We start from the raw sequence: 17,280 nt of genomic DNA on the forward strand, positions 1-17,280 counted from the left end.
GGGTTGGGCAGGCTCCCCAGAGGAGGAAATGGCAACCCCCTCCAGGATCCCTGCAGGGAAAATCCTACGGACAAGCCTGGTGGGCTACAGCCCGTGGGGTTGCAAAGAGTTGGACATGACTGAGCAGCTGAGCACTGCCCGCCCCCCAAGTTTATTCTGCAAGAAGAGTTGAATAATTGTGAGCATTTTATTTGTTAGCTTTACAGTGTGGAGTGAGTCCATGAGAGTCCTGGCCTCGGGCCAGGGGGTCCCTCTTTAATCTCGTTCCATGGTTTCCTAAGTTATTCTTAAGGACTCACATTGTCTGAGAGCATCACTATGGCTTTTTTTTTTTTTTTTAAATACAGGAGCTTCTTTGTTAAACTTTTAAAAACCTTGAAGTTTTGTATACCTTATTTTTCTTGCTGTTTTCTTATTTATTTGCTATCACTGACTTAATTTCTTGGCCACAATTTAGAATAGCATAACTATGTATCAACACAAATACGAGTTCTTTTGATTGGTGGTGCTAATGGACAAATGGTACAACTAGTTTGAGGTGTTTGTTTTCTCAGTTCAAGGTGGCTTAGGGTGGGGTGTAGGTGCTTGGATCATAAAGTGTTTTGTGTTCTTGCCACAGTCATGGAGTTTACCCTATAATATTCTGGGAGTCAGGTGTCAGAAAAAAATTTATTCACACTGAATGGTTCGACTAGAAAATGCAAAACATTTTCTTAACGAATGCAAAACAGAAGGGTTAAACTATTTGCGTAGGAGCACACGTTTTCGAGTCAGGTAGTCATGGATTTGAGACCTGGCTCCGTCATTCTTAATATTGTGACCATAGTGGTTCCCAGTAAATGGAGTATATGTAAAATGTTTAGTACAGTGCCTGGCATGACAAATAAATGCTATTTTATTTGATGACAATCAAATAGATACCTCTGCAGGCCATCGTTTTTTATTCTTAAAGCCATGTGGTCTGCTTTTCCTGCCAAAACACAGTATCCAACAGGTATGGCCTGGGGGCGCCATTTGATTTGTTTTCATTGAGGTCATTTTGATTTTAAATCTGAACTGTGTTCTGGTTTCATCTGAGCCCTTGCCTCACTGACCCCAGAATAAATCACTATTCCTTTTCTGCTTTAGTTTTATCCTTTTCAAATTGGTTTAAATGTGCTTGCCTTTTATGAGTCTCCCTTTATGGAAGTTGTCATAAAAACATGATAATGAAAACACAAATGTAAGATAGATTTCATATTTTGCTTATTAATAAAGAGAGAAGTCTCTAGTCAACCATCTTCGTCAATATAGAAAATTATAAAAAATAAAAACCACCAAACTTGTCTGCACTAAGTATTTTAGTGGTATGGGAAATTATAGTGTCTACTTGATAGTCAAAGGTCCGTCTAGTCAAAGCTATGGTTTTTCCAGTAGTCGTATATGGATGTGAGAGTTGGACTAGAAAGAAAGCTGAGCTCCAAAGATTGATGCCTTTGGTGGTGTTGGAGAAGACTCTTGAGAGTCCCTTGGACTGCAAGGAGATCCAACCAGTCCATCCTAAAGGAAATTAGTCCTGAATATTCACTGGAAGGACTGATGTTGAAGCTGAAACTCCAATACTGTGGCCACTTGATGGGAAGAACTGACTCATTGGAAAAGACCCTGATCCTGGGAAAGATTGAGGGCAGGAGGAGAAGGGGACAACAGAGGATGAGGTGATTGGACGGCATCACCAACCACGATGGACATGAGTCTGAGCAAGCTTTGGGAGTTGTTGATGGATAGGGAAGCCTTGCATGCTGCAGTCCATGGGGTTGCAGAATCGGACATGACTGAGCTACTGAACTGAACTGATAGTCATATGAACATTTTATCAGGAAAAAAATTGATTCCTAAGGCTGTAGCAGCTGTTTTTGGTTATGATTTAACATTAGGTCAGTTCAGTCAGACTTTTGACCAAATCACCCTTATCCTTCATGACTTAATTCAGATTGTATTGTCGGATGTCTGGCTGGTTGATAGAACATCCTTGCAAAATTTAAATCCATCTTTATCTTTGTTGAAATTTTTTTCTCAAAATGATCGTTTCTATAGTCTTTGGGTATGTTCCACAGGAGTAAATCATTTCCATTGTGTCTGCACACTTTCGTGTATTATAGTATGAGTGGACGTAGTGGTGGCCACTTGAGTTGGTATTGTTTGGGGATTTTCTTGCTGTGAGCACAAGTGCATACCTCATACTGACTATGAGTGTGTGCTCAATCATGTCCAACTCTGTGGCCTCATAAACTGTAGCCCTCCAAGCTCCTCTGTCCATGGAATTTTCCAGGCGAGAAATACTGGAGCAGGTTACCATTTCCTACTCCAGGCAATCTTCCCAACCCAGGGATTGAACCTGCATCGGCAGGCGGATTCTTTACCACTAGCGCCACCTGGGAAGCCCCATACTGACTATCACGGCATAATCAGTTTTATGAAGACTTCTCATTGAAAGAGTGGGATCTCCTAAGATCTCATGTGAGCCTAAGACTTTTTTTTCCCATAACTGCTGCTTTAAAAAAAAAAAAAAAATCCACTCGTAGATACTTAAAGTACCAGGATATGGTTCTAGTGGTAAAGAATCTGCTGCTAATGCAGGAGATCTAAGGGACGCAGGTTTGATTCCTGGGTCGGAAAGATGCCCTGGAGGAGGACGTGATAACCCACTCCAGTACTCTTGCCTGGAGAATCCTACGGACAGAGGAGCCTGGTAGGCTCTTGTCCATAGCGTCACACAGAATTAGAAATGACTGATGCAACTTAGCATACATGCAGAGTACTAGAATAGATGACAACTTCATTAACTATGTATATGACAGTTGGTTTGTGAATATGTTGAAAAGAGAATAGTGTTATGTAAATACCTGCTTGAGTTTCTTAAATGTTAGTCATGGCAGGCGTGTTTCATTTCTTTACTGATAAATTACTACTAAGTTAAGGAAATACTTCAGCTATGGCATAAGTTTATTTTGGTGTGGTATTCATGTGGTTAGGTTGGAGGAATTAGGAATGGATGGTATAATAGTGAACAATTCCTGTCACAGAACCAAAAATGTACCCTGTAAATCCTAGGAGTCAGATGTCAATGGAAAAAAAAAAAAAATCCAACCAAGGTGATCATTAGGTTGGCTGGTTTTGTGCTATGAAGTTAAGCCCTTTCTCTTGCCTTATTCAATGTGGTTTAAGCACAGAAGGCATACTATCATATTTGCTTGTGACACAAACTGGATAGGCTGGAATGATGGCTTACAACCAGAAAGACTTAAGGGAAAGAGACTTTTTGTTGATTGCCAATCTCAAAATAACCACTCTTGATTATTTTTCAGGTACCTCCGTACTCTGACAGCCCATGTCTGTCCTTTAATAACTGCACTCGCCTTCTCCATTCATCTTGGGGAGGGACCAGGAAAATTTTTTGTTATCATCAGCGTATTTCCTTTTATCCTTCCCCTGAACGTGTTTCTTTACATCTCTGAAAATTCACTTTGATGACATTGTAATCTCAGTTGGATTTTTTTCTTTTTTTTGGCCATGCCACGTGACTTGTGGGATCTTTGTTCTTCAACCAGGAATTGTTTATTCCCTCTCCCCTCAGTTCCCACTGTATACATGCACCCTTCTTTGTTGTTCTATCTTCCAATATAGTTGATATAATATCAGTTTGTTCTTGTTGTTTAGTTGCTAAGTTGTGTCCGACTCTCTTGTGACCCCCATGGACTGCAACCCACTGGACTTCTTTGTCCATGGGATTTCCCAGGCAACAAATGCTGGAATGGGTTTACATTTCCTTCTTCTCCATGGGATCTTCCTGACCCAGGGATCAAACCTGTGTCTCCTGAGTCTCCTGCATTGGCAGGCAGATTCTTTACCACTGAGCCACCAGGGAAACGCGTTATATTGGTTAGGTCAATGCAGTTCTTAGCTGACACATGCCTTTCTTTGACCCTTTAATTTTCCTTTGGGAGTCAATTCTTATTAAGGGTGGTTTTTTTTGTTTGTTTTTTACATAATTATCAGTAATCCAATCTACCATATGTTTAAATCAGGGCTTGCCAATGATGGGGGCTTTACCATAGGGTTATCTGATTGCTCTATTTTGTTCAGAGCTCTCAATGTCTTTTCAGGTTTTTCTTTCTTTCCTGGTCAGAGTCTTCAACCATTTCCCCATGACCTGGCTGCAGGGTAAAAGCCCGGCTCTCAGCCTCCTGTCGTTTGAGTCTCTGTATTCAGTGCACACGTTCCTTTAATCACTTTACTTTCAGGGTAATGGTGTTCTCAAGCATGTTTAGTGCCCTTCTGTCCAGAGGTCCTCTGTTTTACAGTTTCCAGAAAATAAGTTCCATTCATCCCCCTGGGGGCAGGAAGGGAAGTGGCTTGGCTATGTAGAATAGAAGAGGGGAATATAGAGCTTTAACTGCCTTTAAAAAAATAACAGTTTTATTAGGATATAATTCATGTGCCATAAAATGCACTCTTTTAAGTGTGCAGGTCACTGATTTTTAATATATTCACAGAGCTGTGCGAGTACTCTAATGTTTAACCTTAGAGTGTTTTCATAACTGTCAGAAGAAACTCGGCACTCAGTAGTGGTCATTCCTGCCTCCCCACTCCCCCCAGCGCCAGGTGACCATTAACCTACTTTCTGTCTGTCCACCTCTCTCCTCTCCCCCACCCCTTTTCTTGTCTGTCTTCACCTCTTCACCACATGTCATATAAATGGAATCATGCTCTGTGTGATCTCTTGTGACTGGCTTCTTCTACTCAGTGTGATGTTTTCAAGGTTACTTTCTTCCTTTATGTTACTGTTTATGGACACACCATATTTTGTTTTGTCTTTTCATTAGTTGATATCTGCAGTGTTATGAATTTCGGGTTTTTTTGTTGTTATGACTAAGGCTGCTGTAAACATTCATGTACAAGTTTTTATGTGGCATACGTTTTCATTTTTCTTAGGTGTATACCAAAGAGTGGAACTGCTGTGTCATATGGTAACTCTAGGCTTAACTTTTTGAGAAACTGCCAAACATTTTTCCAAAATGACTACTGCATTGTAACATATACCTAGAGGTGAAATTGTTGGGTCATATGGTAGTTAATATTTTTTTTTTTGTAGTTAATATTTTGATAGACTACCAAACTTTTCCAAAGTGACTCATCATTTTTCAATCCTATCAGCAATGTGTGAGACTTGCTATTTTTCCACTTTCTTCCAGTATTTGTCTGTCTTTTTTATTTTAGCTTTTCTAGTGGTTTATAAAGTAGTATCTTTTTGTGTATTTTGATTTGTATTTCTCTAATGACTAATGTTGAGCATCTTTTCATATACTCATTGGTCATGTATTCTTTGGACAAATGTCAGTTCAAATCCTTTGTCCATTTCAAAATTGGTTTACTCTTTTTTTCAGTGTCAACTTGTAAAAGACCCTTATAAATCCTGGTTACTGCCTTCTATGAGATACATGATTTATAAATACTTTCTCCCATACTATGGGTTGTCTTTTCATTTCTTGATGATGTCCTTTGAGACACAAAGTTTTTAATTTTGATGAGATCATATTTATATTTTCTTTGATTGCTTATGGTTTTGTTACCATATCTAAGAAAAAAATTGCCTAATCCAAGGTCATGAAGATATAATCCTATGTTTTCTGCTGATTGTTATAGTTCTAGCTTTTAAGTCAGTGATTCATTTTGAGTTAATTTTTGTGTCTGAAGTAAGGTAGGAGTCAGTGTTCATTGTTTTTCATGTGGATATCCAAAGTTATTCTTTGCTGTCAAACAGTTTTAGCACACTTGTTGAAAATCAGTTGACCACAAATGGTCAAAACTTGTTTTGAACTCTAAATTCTATTCCATTTGTATGTCTACTGTCTTACGGGCTTCCCAGGTGGCGCTAGTGGTAAAGGACCTGCCCGCCAATGCGGGAGACATGAGAGACTTGCTTGGGGAAGACCCTCTCGGGGGAGGCCATGGCAACCCACTCCAGTGTTCTTGCCTGGAGAATCCCTGTGGACAGAGGAGCCTGGTGGGCTATAGTCCAAAGGGTTGCAAGGAGTCGGACACAACTGAACTATAGTACCACACTGGTTTGATTACTTTGTTAAATTTTGAAATTGTTTAACAACTTCTTAAACAGTCTTTGAACAATTCTTTTTCAGTCTCCTCCATTTACCCCCACTTCTAGAGGTATTTGAGCCTTTCAGTTCAGTTCAGTTCAGTTCAGTCGCTCAGTCGTGTCCGACTCTTTGCGACCCCATGAATCGCAGCACGCCAGGCCTCCCTGTCCATCACCAACTCCCGGAGTTCACTCAGACTCACGTCCATCGACTCAGTGATGCCATCCAGCCATCTCATCCTCTGTCATCCCCTTCTCCTCCTGCCTCCAATCCCTCCCAGCATCAGAGTCTTTTCCAATGAGTCAACTCTTCATATGAGCTGGCCAAAATATTGGAGTTTCAGCTTTATCATCATTCCTTCCAAAGAACACCCAGGACTGATATTTAGAATAGACTGGTTGGATCTCCTTGCAGTCCAAGGGACTCTCAATAGTCTTCTCCAACACCACAGTTCAAAAGCATCAATTCTTCGGCACTCAGCTTTCTTCACAGTCCAACTTTCACATCTATACATGACCACTGGAAAAACCATAACCTTGACTAGACGGACCTTTGTTGGCAAAGTAATGTCTCTGCTTTTGAATATGCAACCTAGATAGGTTGGTCATAACTTTCCTTCCAAGGAGTAAGCGTCTTTTAATTTTATGGCTGCAGTCACCATCTGCAGTGATTGAGATTCAATAATGTTAGCTGAGTTGCTTCTCAGTGTTCTTCATTGATAGCTTAGGATTCAGCTTTCTCACATTTACAAAATCTTTGATCATTTCATCTTCTTTTTAGCTTCCAATTTTTTTGTTGCTATTGTTTCTCCAATTTATGCTATTCTTTTGTGCCTTAAAAAGGAAAGGAAATCCTTTACTGTTGCTTTAGTAGGATTTCAGGAGGGAACAAAAATAGTTAAATCTACACTGTTAATTAGAAAGAGTACTTTAAAATCTGATATAGATGATCTGGACTTATTGCCTACACTTTGGAACCCACATTATCTTTAACTCCTGTAATCTGGGTTTATTTCCTCTCTTGCTAAAACTGCACTCTCTAAAGTCACCAGTGACAGTTTTGATAACCAAATCTAGCGGTTTTTCTCTAGTTCTCATTCCACTTCTCTGTAGTATTTGAAACCACTGACCATAAATTTTATCTCCTTTCTATGTTTCACCTCCTTTAATCTTTTTTACTTGGATGACTTCTCTTTTTCATTCTACCTTTAATTATGAGCATCTTTTGTGGTTTAGTTCCTGGGTTCTCTTGGTTATTTATTTATTTTTAACATTTTTAAAATTTGTGGTAGAATGCACATAACATAAAGTTTGTATCTCACCATTCTTAAGCTCAGTGATGTTAAGTACATTCATGTTATTGGGCAACCAGTCTCCAGAACTTTTTATCTTATTAAATTGAAACTCTGTGGCCTGTTTTCCCCTCTCCCCAGCCCCTGACAAACTCCGTTTTGCTTGTGAGTTCAGCTACTCTAGATACCTCATGTAAATGGAATCGTATGTATTTGTCTTTTTGTGACTGACATTTCACTTAGCATAAAGTCCTCGAAGTTCATCCATGTTATCGCATTTGTCAGTATTTCCTTTTTACAGCTGAATAGCATTCCATTGTTTGTATATAGCATGTTTTGTTTACCACTTTGTTCATTGATAGACACTTGTGTTGTTCAGCCTTTGGCTCTTGTGAATAACAATGCTATTAACATGGGTGCAGGGCTTCCCTGGTGGCTCTAATGGTAAAGAATCTGCCTACAATTCAGGACACCTGGGTTCCATCCCTGGGTCAGGAAGATCCCTTGGAGAAGGAAATGGCACCCCATTCCAGTATTCTTGCCTGGAGAATTCCATGGACAGAGGAGCCTGGCGGGCTGCAGTCCATGGGGTGACAAGAGTCAGACAAGACTTAGTGACTAAAGTCAACTCAACATGGGTGCAAAAATATCTCTTTGAGTCCCTGCTTTCAATTCTTTTGCGCGCACACACACACACACACACACACACAGGCTTTCCTGGTGGCTCAGATGGTAAAGAATCTGCCTGCAATGAAGGAGACCCAATTTCAATCCCTGGATGGGGAAGACCCCTGGAGAAAGGAATGGCAACCCACTCCAGAATTCTTGTCTGGAGAATTTAATGGACAGAGGAACCTGGTGGGCTACAATCCATGGAGTTGCAAAGAGTTGGACATGACTGAGTGACTAATGTATGCTGCTGCTAAGTCGCTTCAGTCATGTCCAACTCTGTGCGACCCCATTGACGGCAGTGCACCAGGCTCCGCCATCCCTGGGATTCTCCAGACTAATGTATATATATGTGTATATACACATACCCAGAAATAGGATTGCTAAATCATACCATAATTATTTTACTTTTTTGAGGAATCTTTTTACTATTTTCTCAGAGGCTGTACCAGTTTATATTTCCCTCAATAGTTCAAAAGGATTCCAGTCTCTCTAGAGAGGATTTTTCTCTATATATTCTTTTATTTGGATAGTCCGTGTCCTGCGCCAGCTAACATCACTGAATTACTCTCAGATTTCTATCCCTAGCTCTAATCTACTTCCCAAATTCCAGTCTAACATTTATAATTGCACGCTATTTAAAGTTCCTTGATAGTACTGCAGTCAACTCAAATTCACTCTTTTTTTTCCAAAACTTTTTTCCCCTCTTTTTTTCCCAAAACTTATTCCTTCTTTGGAAATAGCGAAGACACCACCATTTACAGTCATGCAAGCTTGAGAGTTTAGTCTTTTTCCTATTTTGGACTTCACCTTCTATTTTAGAAGCAATATTCAGGCCCTCACCCTGCCCCTGCTGGCCCGGAGACCCACCCCGTTGACTCTTGCTCCCCACGGACCCTCCCCAACCCTCCCCTCCCCTCCCCCCACCGCCCCCTCCACCCCTTTCTGCTGCCACCCAGAGCTGCAGGATGGCTAGGCTGCCACAGGACCATTTGAATCGTGCACTGCTGGCAGGGGTCCGGGGCAGAGGCTGAGCCCCTTGACCACTTCCGGTGTCCTGTGTGCCTAGAAGCCAGTTTAGGTGCCGAGTGGCCACGTCCTTTGGTTTGTATGCTGCAGGAATGTCTGAAACCGAAGATGTGTGGGGTGTGTCGCACCACCTGACCCTGGAGCTCCAGCGGCCCATTGACAGCCCAGAGACTTCTCACCATGCTGCCCTAGCGGTTTCTTCCCATCCAAGATCCAGGCACATGTGGCCTCTTGTCTGAATGTGGATTTCTGGTCAGTGGCTGAGGTTAGATATGGCAGGGAGCTTTGGGCCTGTGCGCTGCGGCTGTGGGTCTCTCCCTACTTGTCTATGAGAGCTGCAGCTGCCCCAAACCCAACAAAGACAGGGCCTTTGGGGGCAAAGTCGTTTTCTCCAGTGTGCTGTTGCTTGGTGGCTTTAGTGGTAAAGAACTCGCCTGTCAATGCAGGAGACGTAGGTTTGATCCCTGGGTCTGGAGGACCCCTGTTGAAGGGAATGGCAAGGACACTCCAGTATTCTTGCCTGGGAAATCCCATGGACAGAGGAGCCTGGAGGGCTGCAGTCCATAGAGTTGCAAAAAAGTCAAATAACGACTTAGCAATTAAACAACAGCAACAATCCTGGCATTCAGATTTACAAATAATCAGTCCTTCATTCTGTTTTTCAAGTTTAATATTTGTCTTCCAAAAACTTACCTTCTCTTGGCTTTGCTTTTCCTACCTCTCTGAAATTTTTCCTTTCTTATTTTCCTTTTTATGTTCGTGGTTTTGTTTTGTTTTAAATTGCTTTTAAATTTGATGTTCCCAGGGTTTTCTGTTCTTGACTCTCTTTTCAAACAACGTATACTTTGTGAGTGAAGCTGTATTACACCTTTTCAGCACTTGACAATAGCCAAATCTCTATATCCAGCTTAGGTCTCTTTTCATATTTTAAACCCATATACTCAAATGCTTATCGGACAGTTTCACTTGGTCATTCACATGCGATATATATAAGATCTAACTTTTAAGAGTTTCTTTTTTTTTCTTAATTTGCAATTATTTATGTGTGGTCTAGTTCAATGAATGAGACTGTAATTTACTCAGTCCACCCAGTCAGAAAGAAACTTGAGAGTTATTCTGGAAGATTTTTATCTGCTCCCACATCCAAGTAGACATGTTGTCCTGTGTATTTTGCTCCTTAACATCTCTTGTTCTTTTCATTGCATACTCCCTCTCCTGGTTGGACTATTTCAGGTCCTAAGTGATTTTGCCTTTAGTCTTGAGGTCCTCCTCCAAGCTGCTACTTTTCTGAAATACCAAGATGGTTACACTGTTGCCTTGCCTAATGCCCTTCCAAGTGATCTCTTTCCCCTACAGGATAAGGTGATAAAGTGAAAAGCCCACTGAACGCCATTCAAGATTTATCAGGATTTGGAGCCCATTTTCCCCTTCGGCCTTATCCTTCATGGCACCTTTGCCCCGGACCCACATTCCATTCTTGTTGAGCAACATCATTTGTTGATATATTTCTTATATTGTTCTCTCTACATGGAATCCTCTCCTCTCTATCTTCTATTCCATTCCAGTTAATAAACACAAACTCACTTTTAATTATTCAACCTCTAGAAAGGCCCACTTAACTCCCCTAAGGTAACACTGAGCACTCTGTCCCTTGTGCTTTTACTGTCTTCTGTAGAGAATTCAGCGTGTTTTGTTTCACTTATTTATTTGCACGTATGTCTCCTTCAGCTAGTCTGTGCCTTGCTTGAGAGTAGCAGTGTATCTCTTTTGTCTTTGCATCTCCAGGACTCAGTTTCAGTGCCTAACAGAGTGAAGTGAAGTCACTCAGTCCTGTCCAACTCTTTGCAGCCCCATGGACTGTAGCCTACTAGGATCCTCCATCCAAGGGATTTTCCAGGCAAGAATCCTGGAGTGGGTTGCCATTTCCTTCTCCAGGAGATCTTCCTGACCCAGGGATTGAACCTGGGTCTCCCACATTGTAGGCAGATGCTTTACCGTTTGAGCCACTAGGGAAGTCCTAACAGAGTGAGTCCTTAACAAATCTTTGTTGAATTACACATTTTCCCAAATCCTCTTTTAGATGAAATAATCTATGTATGTTTTCTTGAGCTTACTTCTGTTTCTTTGTTTGGAATACTCGAAGGTATAATGTAATAGTTGAGACCATGGATTTTGGAGCCAAACTGCCTGAATTTAAATCCTGCCTCAGCCACCTTTTAATTATGTAAACCTTTGGCGTGTGTGTGTGTGCTAAGTCACTTCAGCCATGTCCGACTCTTTGCGACCCTGTGGACTGCAGCCCGCCAGGTTCCCCTGTCCACTGGATTCTCTAGGCAACAGTACTGGAGTGGGTTGTCATGCTCTCCATTCAGGGGATCTTCCCGACCCAGGGATTGAACCCACGTCTCCTGCAGCTCATGCATTGCAGGCAGATTCTTTACTGCTGAGCCACGAGGGAAAACCAAACCTTTGGCAAGTTACCTAAATTCTTTGTGCCTCAGTTTCTCCATATATAAAATGGAAATAATGGTTACTGCATTGTAAATGTTGTGATGATGAATCACGTTTTATCTTAAAAAGTGTTTAGGAATTGGCAAATACTAAGTACTCAGTGACATTAACTATTATTATTGTTGTTTTTGTTATTATTACTTCTATCAGTATATTTAAACTTCACTTTCCTATTAGGTTATCAGAGCTGATTTTTAGAGTAAATTCAAGCCATTAATATTTCAAAAATTAGATCAAATAATAATTATGACCCCTCAAGACTCCAGAAACAATTGTCAATAAAATCCAGTTAATTTTTGCTCATCCATTCCTGTTTAGAAAAATTTTCATTTTGTTTTCTGTATAGACAAACAGTGCCAGTCCTTGGTTAGTTTTGCAGTCAAACGTTGTCCATTTAAAAAAAATTATTTTTTATTGAAGGATAATTGCTTTACAGAATTTTGCTGTTTTCTGTCAAACCTCAACATGAATCAGCCATAGGTATACGTATATCCCCTCCCTGTCGAACCTCCCTCCCATCTCCTTCCCCATCTCACCCCTCTAGGTTGATACAGAGCCCCTGTTTGAGTTTCCTGAGCGATACAGCAAATTCCTATTAGCTATCCATTTTACATATGGTAATGTAAGCTTCCATGTTACTCTTTCCATACATCTCACCCTCTCCTCCCCTTTCCCCATGTTCATCAAACTGTTCTCTATGTCTGTTTCTCCATAAACACGTCCATTTGATCAAGAGTCTTCAATACTTCAGGAGGCTATTGATATTTTCCTTGGTAACTCTATGATTTACTGAAGTTTGAGTAGTAAGTTATCACGATCTATGCATTTCAAATTGTTGGACTTGTTCTAGTTTGAAGTAATCAAAGGAATGATTATATGGACATTTCATATCCTTTTCATTCCTATGTAGTGAGGAAGATTCTAGGGTTAGTGTCTCAACTATGCATGTATGTGGCTAAATCACAGCCTCACATTTCCTTTACAATTGCCTAAACATCACTGCATAGTGGTATCACACGACTGGGGAGCAGTGCATTTTATGAACGCCATCACACACACAATTCCACTCACACAGTCATAACACATCAGATCAGAAAAAATTTATTAACATAAAGTAAAATGGCTTAGGGACTCTGCAATACTGATCTTTCTCGAATTATTTTACTTTTTTTTGGAAAACATTGAATTCATTACCTTAAGGGTGAGGCTAACTTGCCAGTAGCAGGTTTGAGAGATGAGAGCTAAGGTCAGGGGAGAGATGTTTTCTTTTACAAATAACACTCCGTTATGTATTGTTCTCTGCCACCCACGCCCAAGCAGCTACTCGACCTATGAAACAAACAAATAGCAGGGGAACACAGATAACCCCAGACTTCAGGTTTGTAATCTGACTGTGGCCATCGGCAGCCAGAAATGAGTTTCTTTCTAATCAGCCTTCCATCAGTCCCCAGTCACTCATATAAAGGGGCCTGGAAGGGGAAGATTCGCAGTGCGTTTTCTTCAGCACCACGGTTCTGGTCAGCGCCCCGAGAGGTCCGCTGCCTGCCAGCTCCTCTCACCTCACTGTGGCTGCTGCCCTGCTAGTCCCGCTGCTGCAGAGGAAGCAAGTTACATCGGGACCCATGCAGCCAGCAATGATGATGTTTTCCAGTAAATACTGGGCAAGGAGAGGGCTTTCCCTGGATTCAGCAGTGCCCGAAGAGCATCAGCTGCTCACCAGCTTAACAGTGAGTACTGAGTAGCTGGCACTCCCTAGAGGAGTGTTTTCCAGGCTTGGGATAGTCCTATCCTTGCCACTGGGACACCTACTCTAAGCACACACCCTTAATTCCTTCCTCTATCATCTGTCTAACCTGCCTTCCTCCTGCCTCTCTCCACCCTTCCTTCTCTCTCCATAAAGTAAAGCAGCTGTCCTGATCTCTACAGGGCAAAACTCTCTTTCCTCAAAGTTTTTGAGTTGAAAGTAAAGAAGTTCCCAAACATTAAGAATGAGAAGTTCTATGAAACAATGTCTTATATCAACAACCAAAATAAATGTGCAGAATTTTTGAAAGGACCGTTTATTATGAGTCGGAACAGGGAGAAGAAATTAAATGGATTTTTATGGTTCCTGCAAGATTATTGTGTCTTCTGTAGCCTCTTCCATATATAAAACCTGGTCTTTAAACACAAAGTAATATTTTCTGGTTTTGTCTATAGGTGCTGTTTATTGGAATAAGAGAAAGATCAGATTCCTTTCAAAAGTTTTCCTGTGTTCCTCATTACTCCATTATTTTTCAGTTTAATTGATGGGGTAATGAAAGCAATATACCACTTGTTTCAATATTTAAGGCAGTTTTATTAAAAAAACAGTAACAGAATGAAAAAGTAACATTTTGCAGGATTTAGATCGTGATATGGGGTAATAATCATAGGATTTAATAAAAAAGACAGTGAATGAAAAATGTATTCAGATTTCTAATTATTAAAACTATTAAATGATATTTCATTACCATATTACCAGAGTTAATCAACCAATTACAATTCAGTGTGTATCATAGGAAAATCTGTTTTAGTATTGTAGCTCTGCTATGTGCCAGAGGGTTGTACTGTCCTAGTATATTATTACCCCTAAAAGTGTTGAAGAGTAATCAGGACAAGTTTTGAAGAACTGTTTAAATCAATTTGCAAAAATGAGTCTAAAACATAAATAAGTTTTCTAACATTTAAATGTTAGAAATGAATATTTGAATGAGATATTACAATGAAGAATTCTGAAGCCATAGTGACCTTCTGGGAGGAAAACTCAGAGTTATGGTTAATGTATAATAACCCTTTCATATAGAAAATACTACTTAAAATATATGAGATCTGTGGCAGATGTTGAGAGCACTACAACATTTGAGTTTTTAATGATGGAACATACTGTCAAATGCCAATGCCTGCATAAACTTCTTTTGTCCCTCAAGTCATAAATTATAAAATATTTATTTCTGTGATATATAAATCTAGTCAGTGAGGCAATGGTAACATGTGAAAATAAAGCCAGTAGAGAAATCAGAGGAAGAAAATAACAAAGAACTGTTCTCTGGGTTCCATATCAAATGTGCGTTTCTCAGTTTCATGAGCAAGTAATAGATTGGTATGACTGCACTCTGTCACTGTCTGCCAGGGAGAAAGTTCTATTTGCCCAGGTCTTCATCTATGTATAAAGAACATGGAAAGGTACACTCCAGTTTGCATTCTGCTGAGTAAGTTTCCAGCTTTATAATTGTGTGTTTCTGACAATGTGATCCAAGTTTCTGGAATCTGTCGTTTTTGTCTTTAGCCAGTAGGACTAGTAGTCATTACCTAGTTGTGTATTATTATGGTATCTTGGTTGGCCAATGAAGTGCTAATATTTTTCGATTTCTCAGATTCTGCTCTTGGCTCCTAATGATGAGCTAGCCTCTTTGTTTCTTGATTTCTTTTTACCCTCCTCTTCCTTCCTGCCTTGCTTTCTGTCTCTCTCCCTCCCTCCCCTCCTTCATCTTTCTTTCTTTTCTTCAGTTTTTTCATGCAGCTGAATTTTTATGGCCACTTTTCAGATATCATCTGCTGACACAGGTGGTCTTCACTGAATACACTCCCATGTGCTGAACTTCTGCAGATAGACTCACATTGACCATGTGGATCTACTTGCAGAATGTAAGGTGCTCAATTTCAGTGTATGTTCTGACATATTTCAGCACAAAATTAATATTTTGTTTTTAAGATTAACTGAAAAAATTATTGTGAAAAATATGTTTAGTAATTAATATAGCTTAATTCTATGTTTAGTAATTAATATAGCTTTGATATAATTCAACTAGGCTAACAGACCAAACTTCATGCTATAAAATCTGTTAGAAAGAAAGGAGTTATTCAGACAAGAGACTTTTTTTTTTCCTTTTTATTATTTTTTATTTTATTTTATTTTTTAACTTTACAATATTGCATTGGTTTTGCCATACATCAACATGAATACGCCACAGGTGTACATATGTTCCCCATCCTGAACCCTCCTCCCTCCTCCCTCCCCATACCATCCCTCTAGGTGCACCAGCCCCAAGCATCCAGTATAGTGCATGGAACCTGGACTGGCGACTCGTTTCATATATGATATTATACATGTTTCAGTGCCATTCTCCCAAATCATCCCACCCTGTCTCTCTCCCACAGAGGCCAAAAGACTGTTCTATACATCAGTGTCTCTTTTGCTGTCTCATATACAGGGTTATTGTTACCATCTTTCTAAATTCCATATATATGCATTACTATACTGTATTGGTGTTTTTCTTTCTGGCTTACTTCATTCTGTATAATAGGCTCCAATTTCATCCACTTCATTAGAACTGCTTCAAATGTATTCTTTTTAATGGCTGAGTAGACAAGAGACTTTATGATGGTCAGATTTTTGTTGCTATTAAAATGAAGCAAATATGATTTCCCTTTAATTTCAACCATTGGATGATATCTTTGAGCATTGCAAAATAGTGCCCATGAATAAATTAGACCAGTACTTATGATCGATAGTTATAAGTGGCTTGGCAACTTCTCCTTGAGTTTGTATGCTTGCTAAGGGTTCCAGCATATGAATGGAATATCTGAAAAAGAATCTGGTTACAGAGAACTCTGGAATCCTAACTAATACTTTTGTGTGTGTTTCTCCCTTCTTGAAGCTAAATAAAACTAACTCTGGCAAAAATGATGATAAAAAAGGCAACAAGGGAAGCAGCAAAAATGACACTGCTACCGAGAGTGGCAAGACGGCAGTTGTGTTCTCCTTGAAAAATGAAGTTGGTGGATTGGTCAAGGCACTGAAACTCTTCCAGGTGAATGTAAAACATCATTATCCAACTTTAAAAGTGTCTGTGTGCTGGTTTACAAACCTGTCATCTCTTATGAAGTATCACTGAATCCATTTCTAGATAATGTGTTGAAACGTTCAAAGAGACCAAACTTCATGAAGCTCTATAAGAGGGGTTGGTCTGTCAAACAATAAAATAAACATTCGTGGAAATAATGGTTTATTAACTCACAGTCAGTCGATTAGTAATTCTGCATACTGTTGTCAGGTGAGGAAGTCGGTACATTAAAAGTGTGAGCCTCACACCTGGAAAGGCAAAGACAAAAGAAGCCAAAGAAGGTATCTTTAAATATTAAGAGCTTGCAGCCTGATTCAATTTGTTCACATTTGATTCATGCATATGTCCTAGAGCACATTGATGGCATAAAATGTGATATGTTAGTATTCAGTTCAGTTCAGTTCAGTTGCTCAGTCATGTCCGACTCTTTGCGACCCCATGAATCACAACACGCCAGGCCTCCCTGTCCATCACCAACTCCCGGAGTTCACTCAGACTCACGTCCATCGACTCAGTGATGCCATCCAGCCATCTCATCCTCTGTCATCCCCTTCTCCTCCTGCCCCAATCCCTCCCAGCATCAGAGTCTTTTCCAATGAGTCAACTCTTCACATGAGGTGGCCAAAGTCCTGGAGTTTCAGCTTTAGCATCATTCCTTCCAAAGAAATCCCAGGGCTGATCTTCAGAATGGACTGGTTGGATCTCCTTGCAGTCCAAGGGACTCTCAATAGTCTTCTCCAACACCACAGTTCAAAAGCATCAATTCTTTGGCACTCAG

At 40.2% G+C, this 17,280-nt stretch overlaps 1 protein-coding gene across 1 annotated transcript in view; it reads left to right on the forward strand.

Annotated features, from left to right (window-relative positions):
- Positions 1-12,819: 12,819 nt before the first annotated feature.
- Positions 12,820-17,280, forward strand: part of TPH2 (tryptophan hydroxylase 2) — a 103,027-nt gene continuing 98,566 nt past the window's right edge. Inside the window, exons 1-2 of the mRNA XM_061415529.1 lie at positions 12,820-13,364; positions 16,317-16,469. Of these exons, the coding sequence (XP_061271513.1) occupies positions 13,260-13,364; positions 16,317-16,469 (258 nt within the window). The 5' untranslated portion in view covers positions 12,820-13,259. The remainder of the gene's footprint in view (positions 13,365-16,316; positions 16,470-17,280) is intronic.

This window comes from Bos javanicus, chromosome 5, assembly GCF_032452875.1.
Source record: "Bos javanicus breed banteng chromosome 5, ARS-OSU_banteng_1.0, whole genome shotgun sequence".
NCBI classification, from domain to species: domain Eukaryota; kingdom Metazoa; phylum Chordata; class Mammalia; order Artiodactyla; family Bovidae; genus Bos; species Bos javanicus.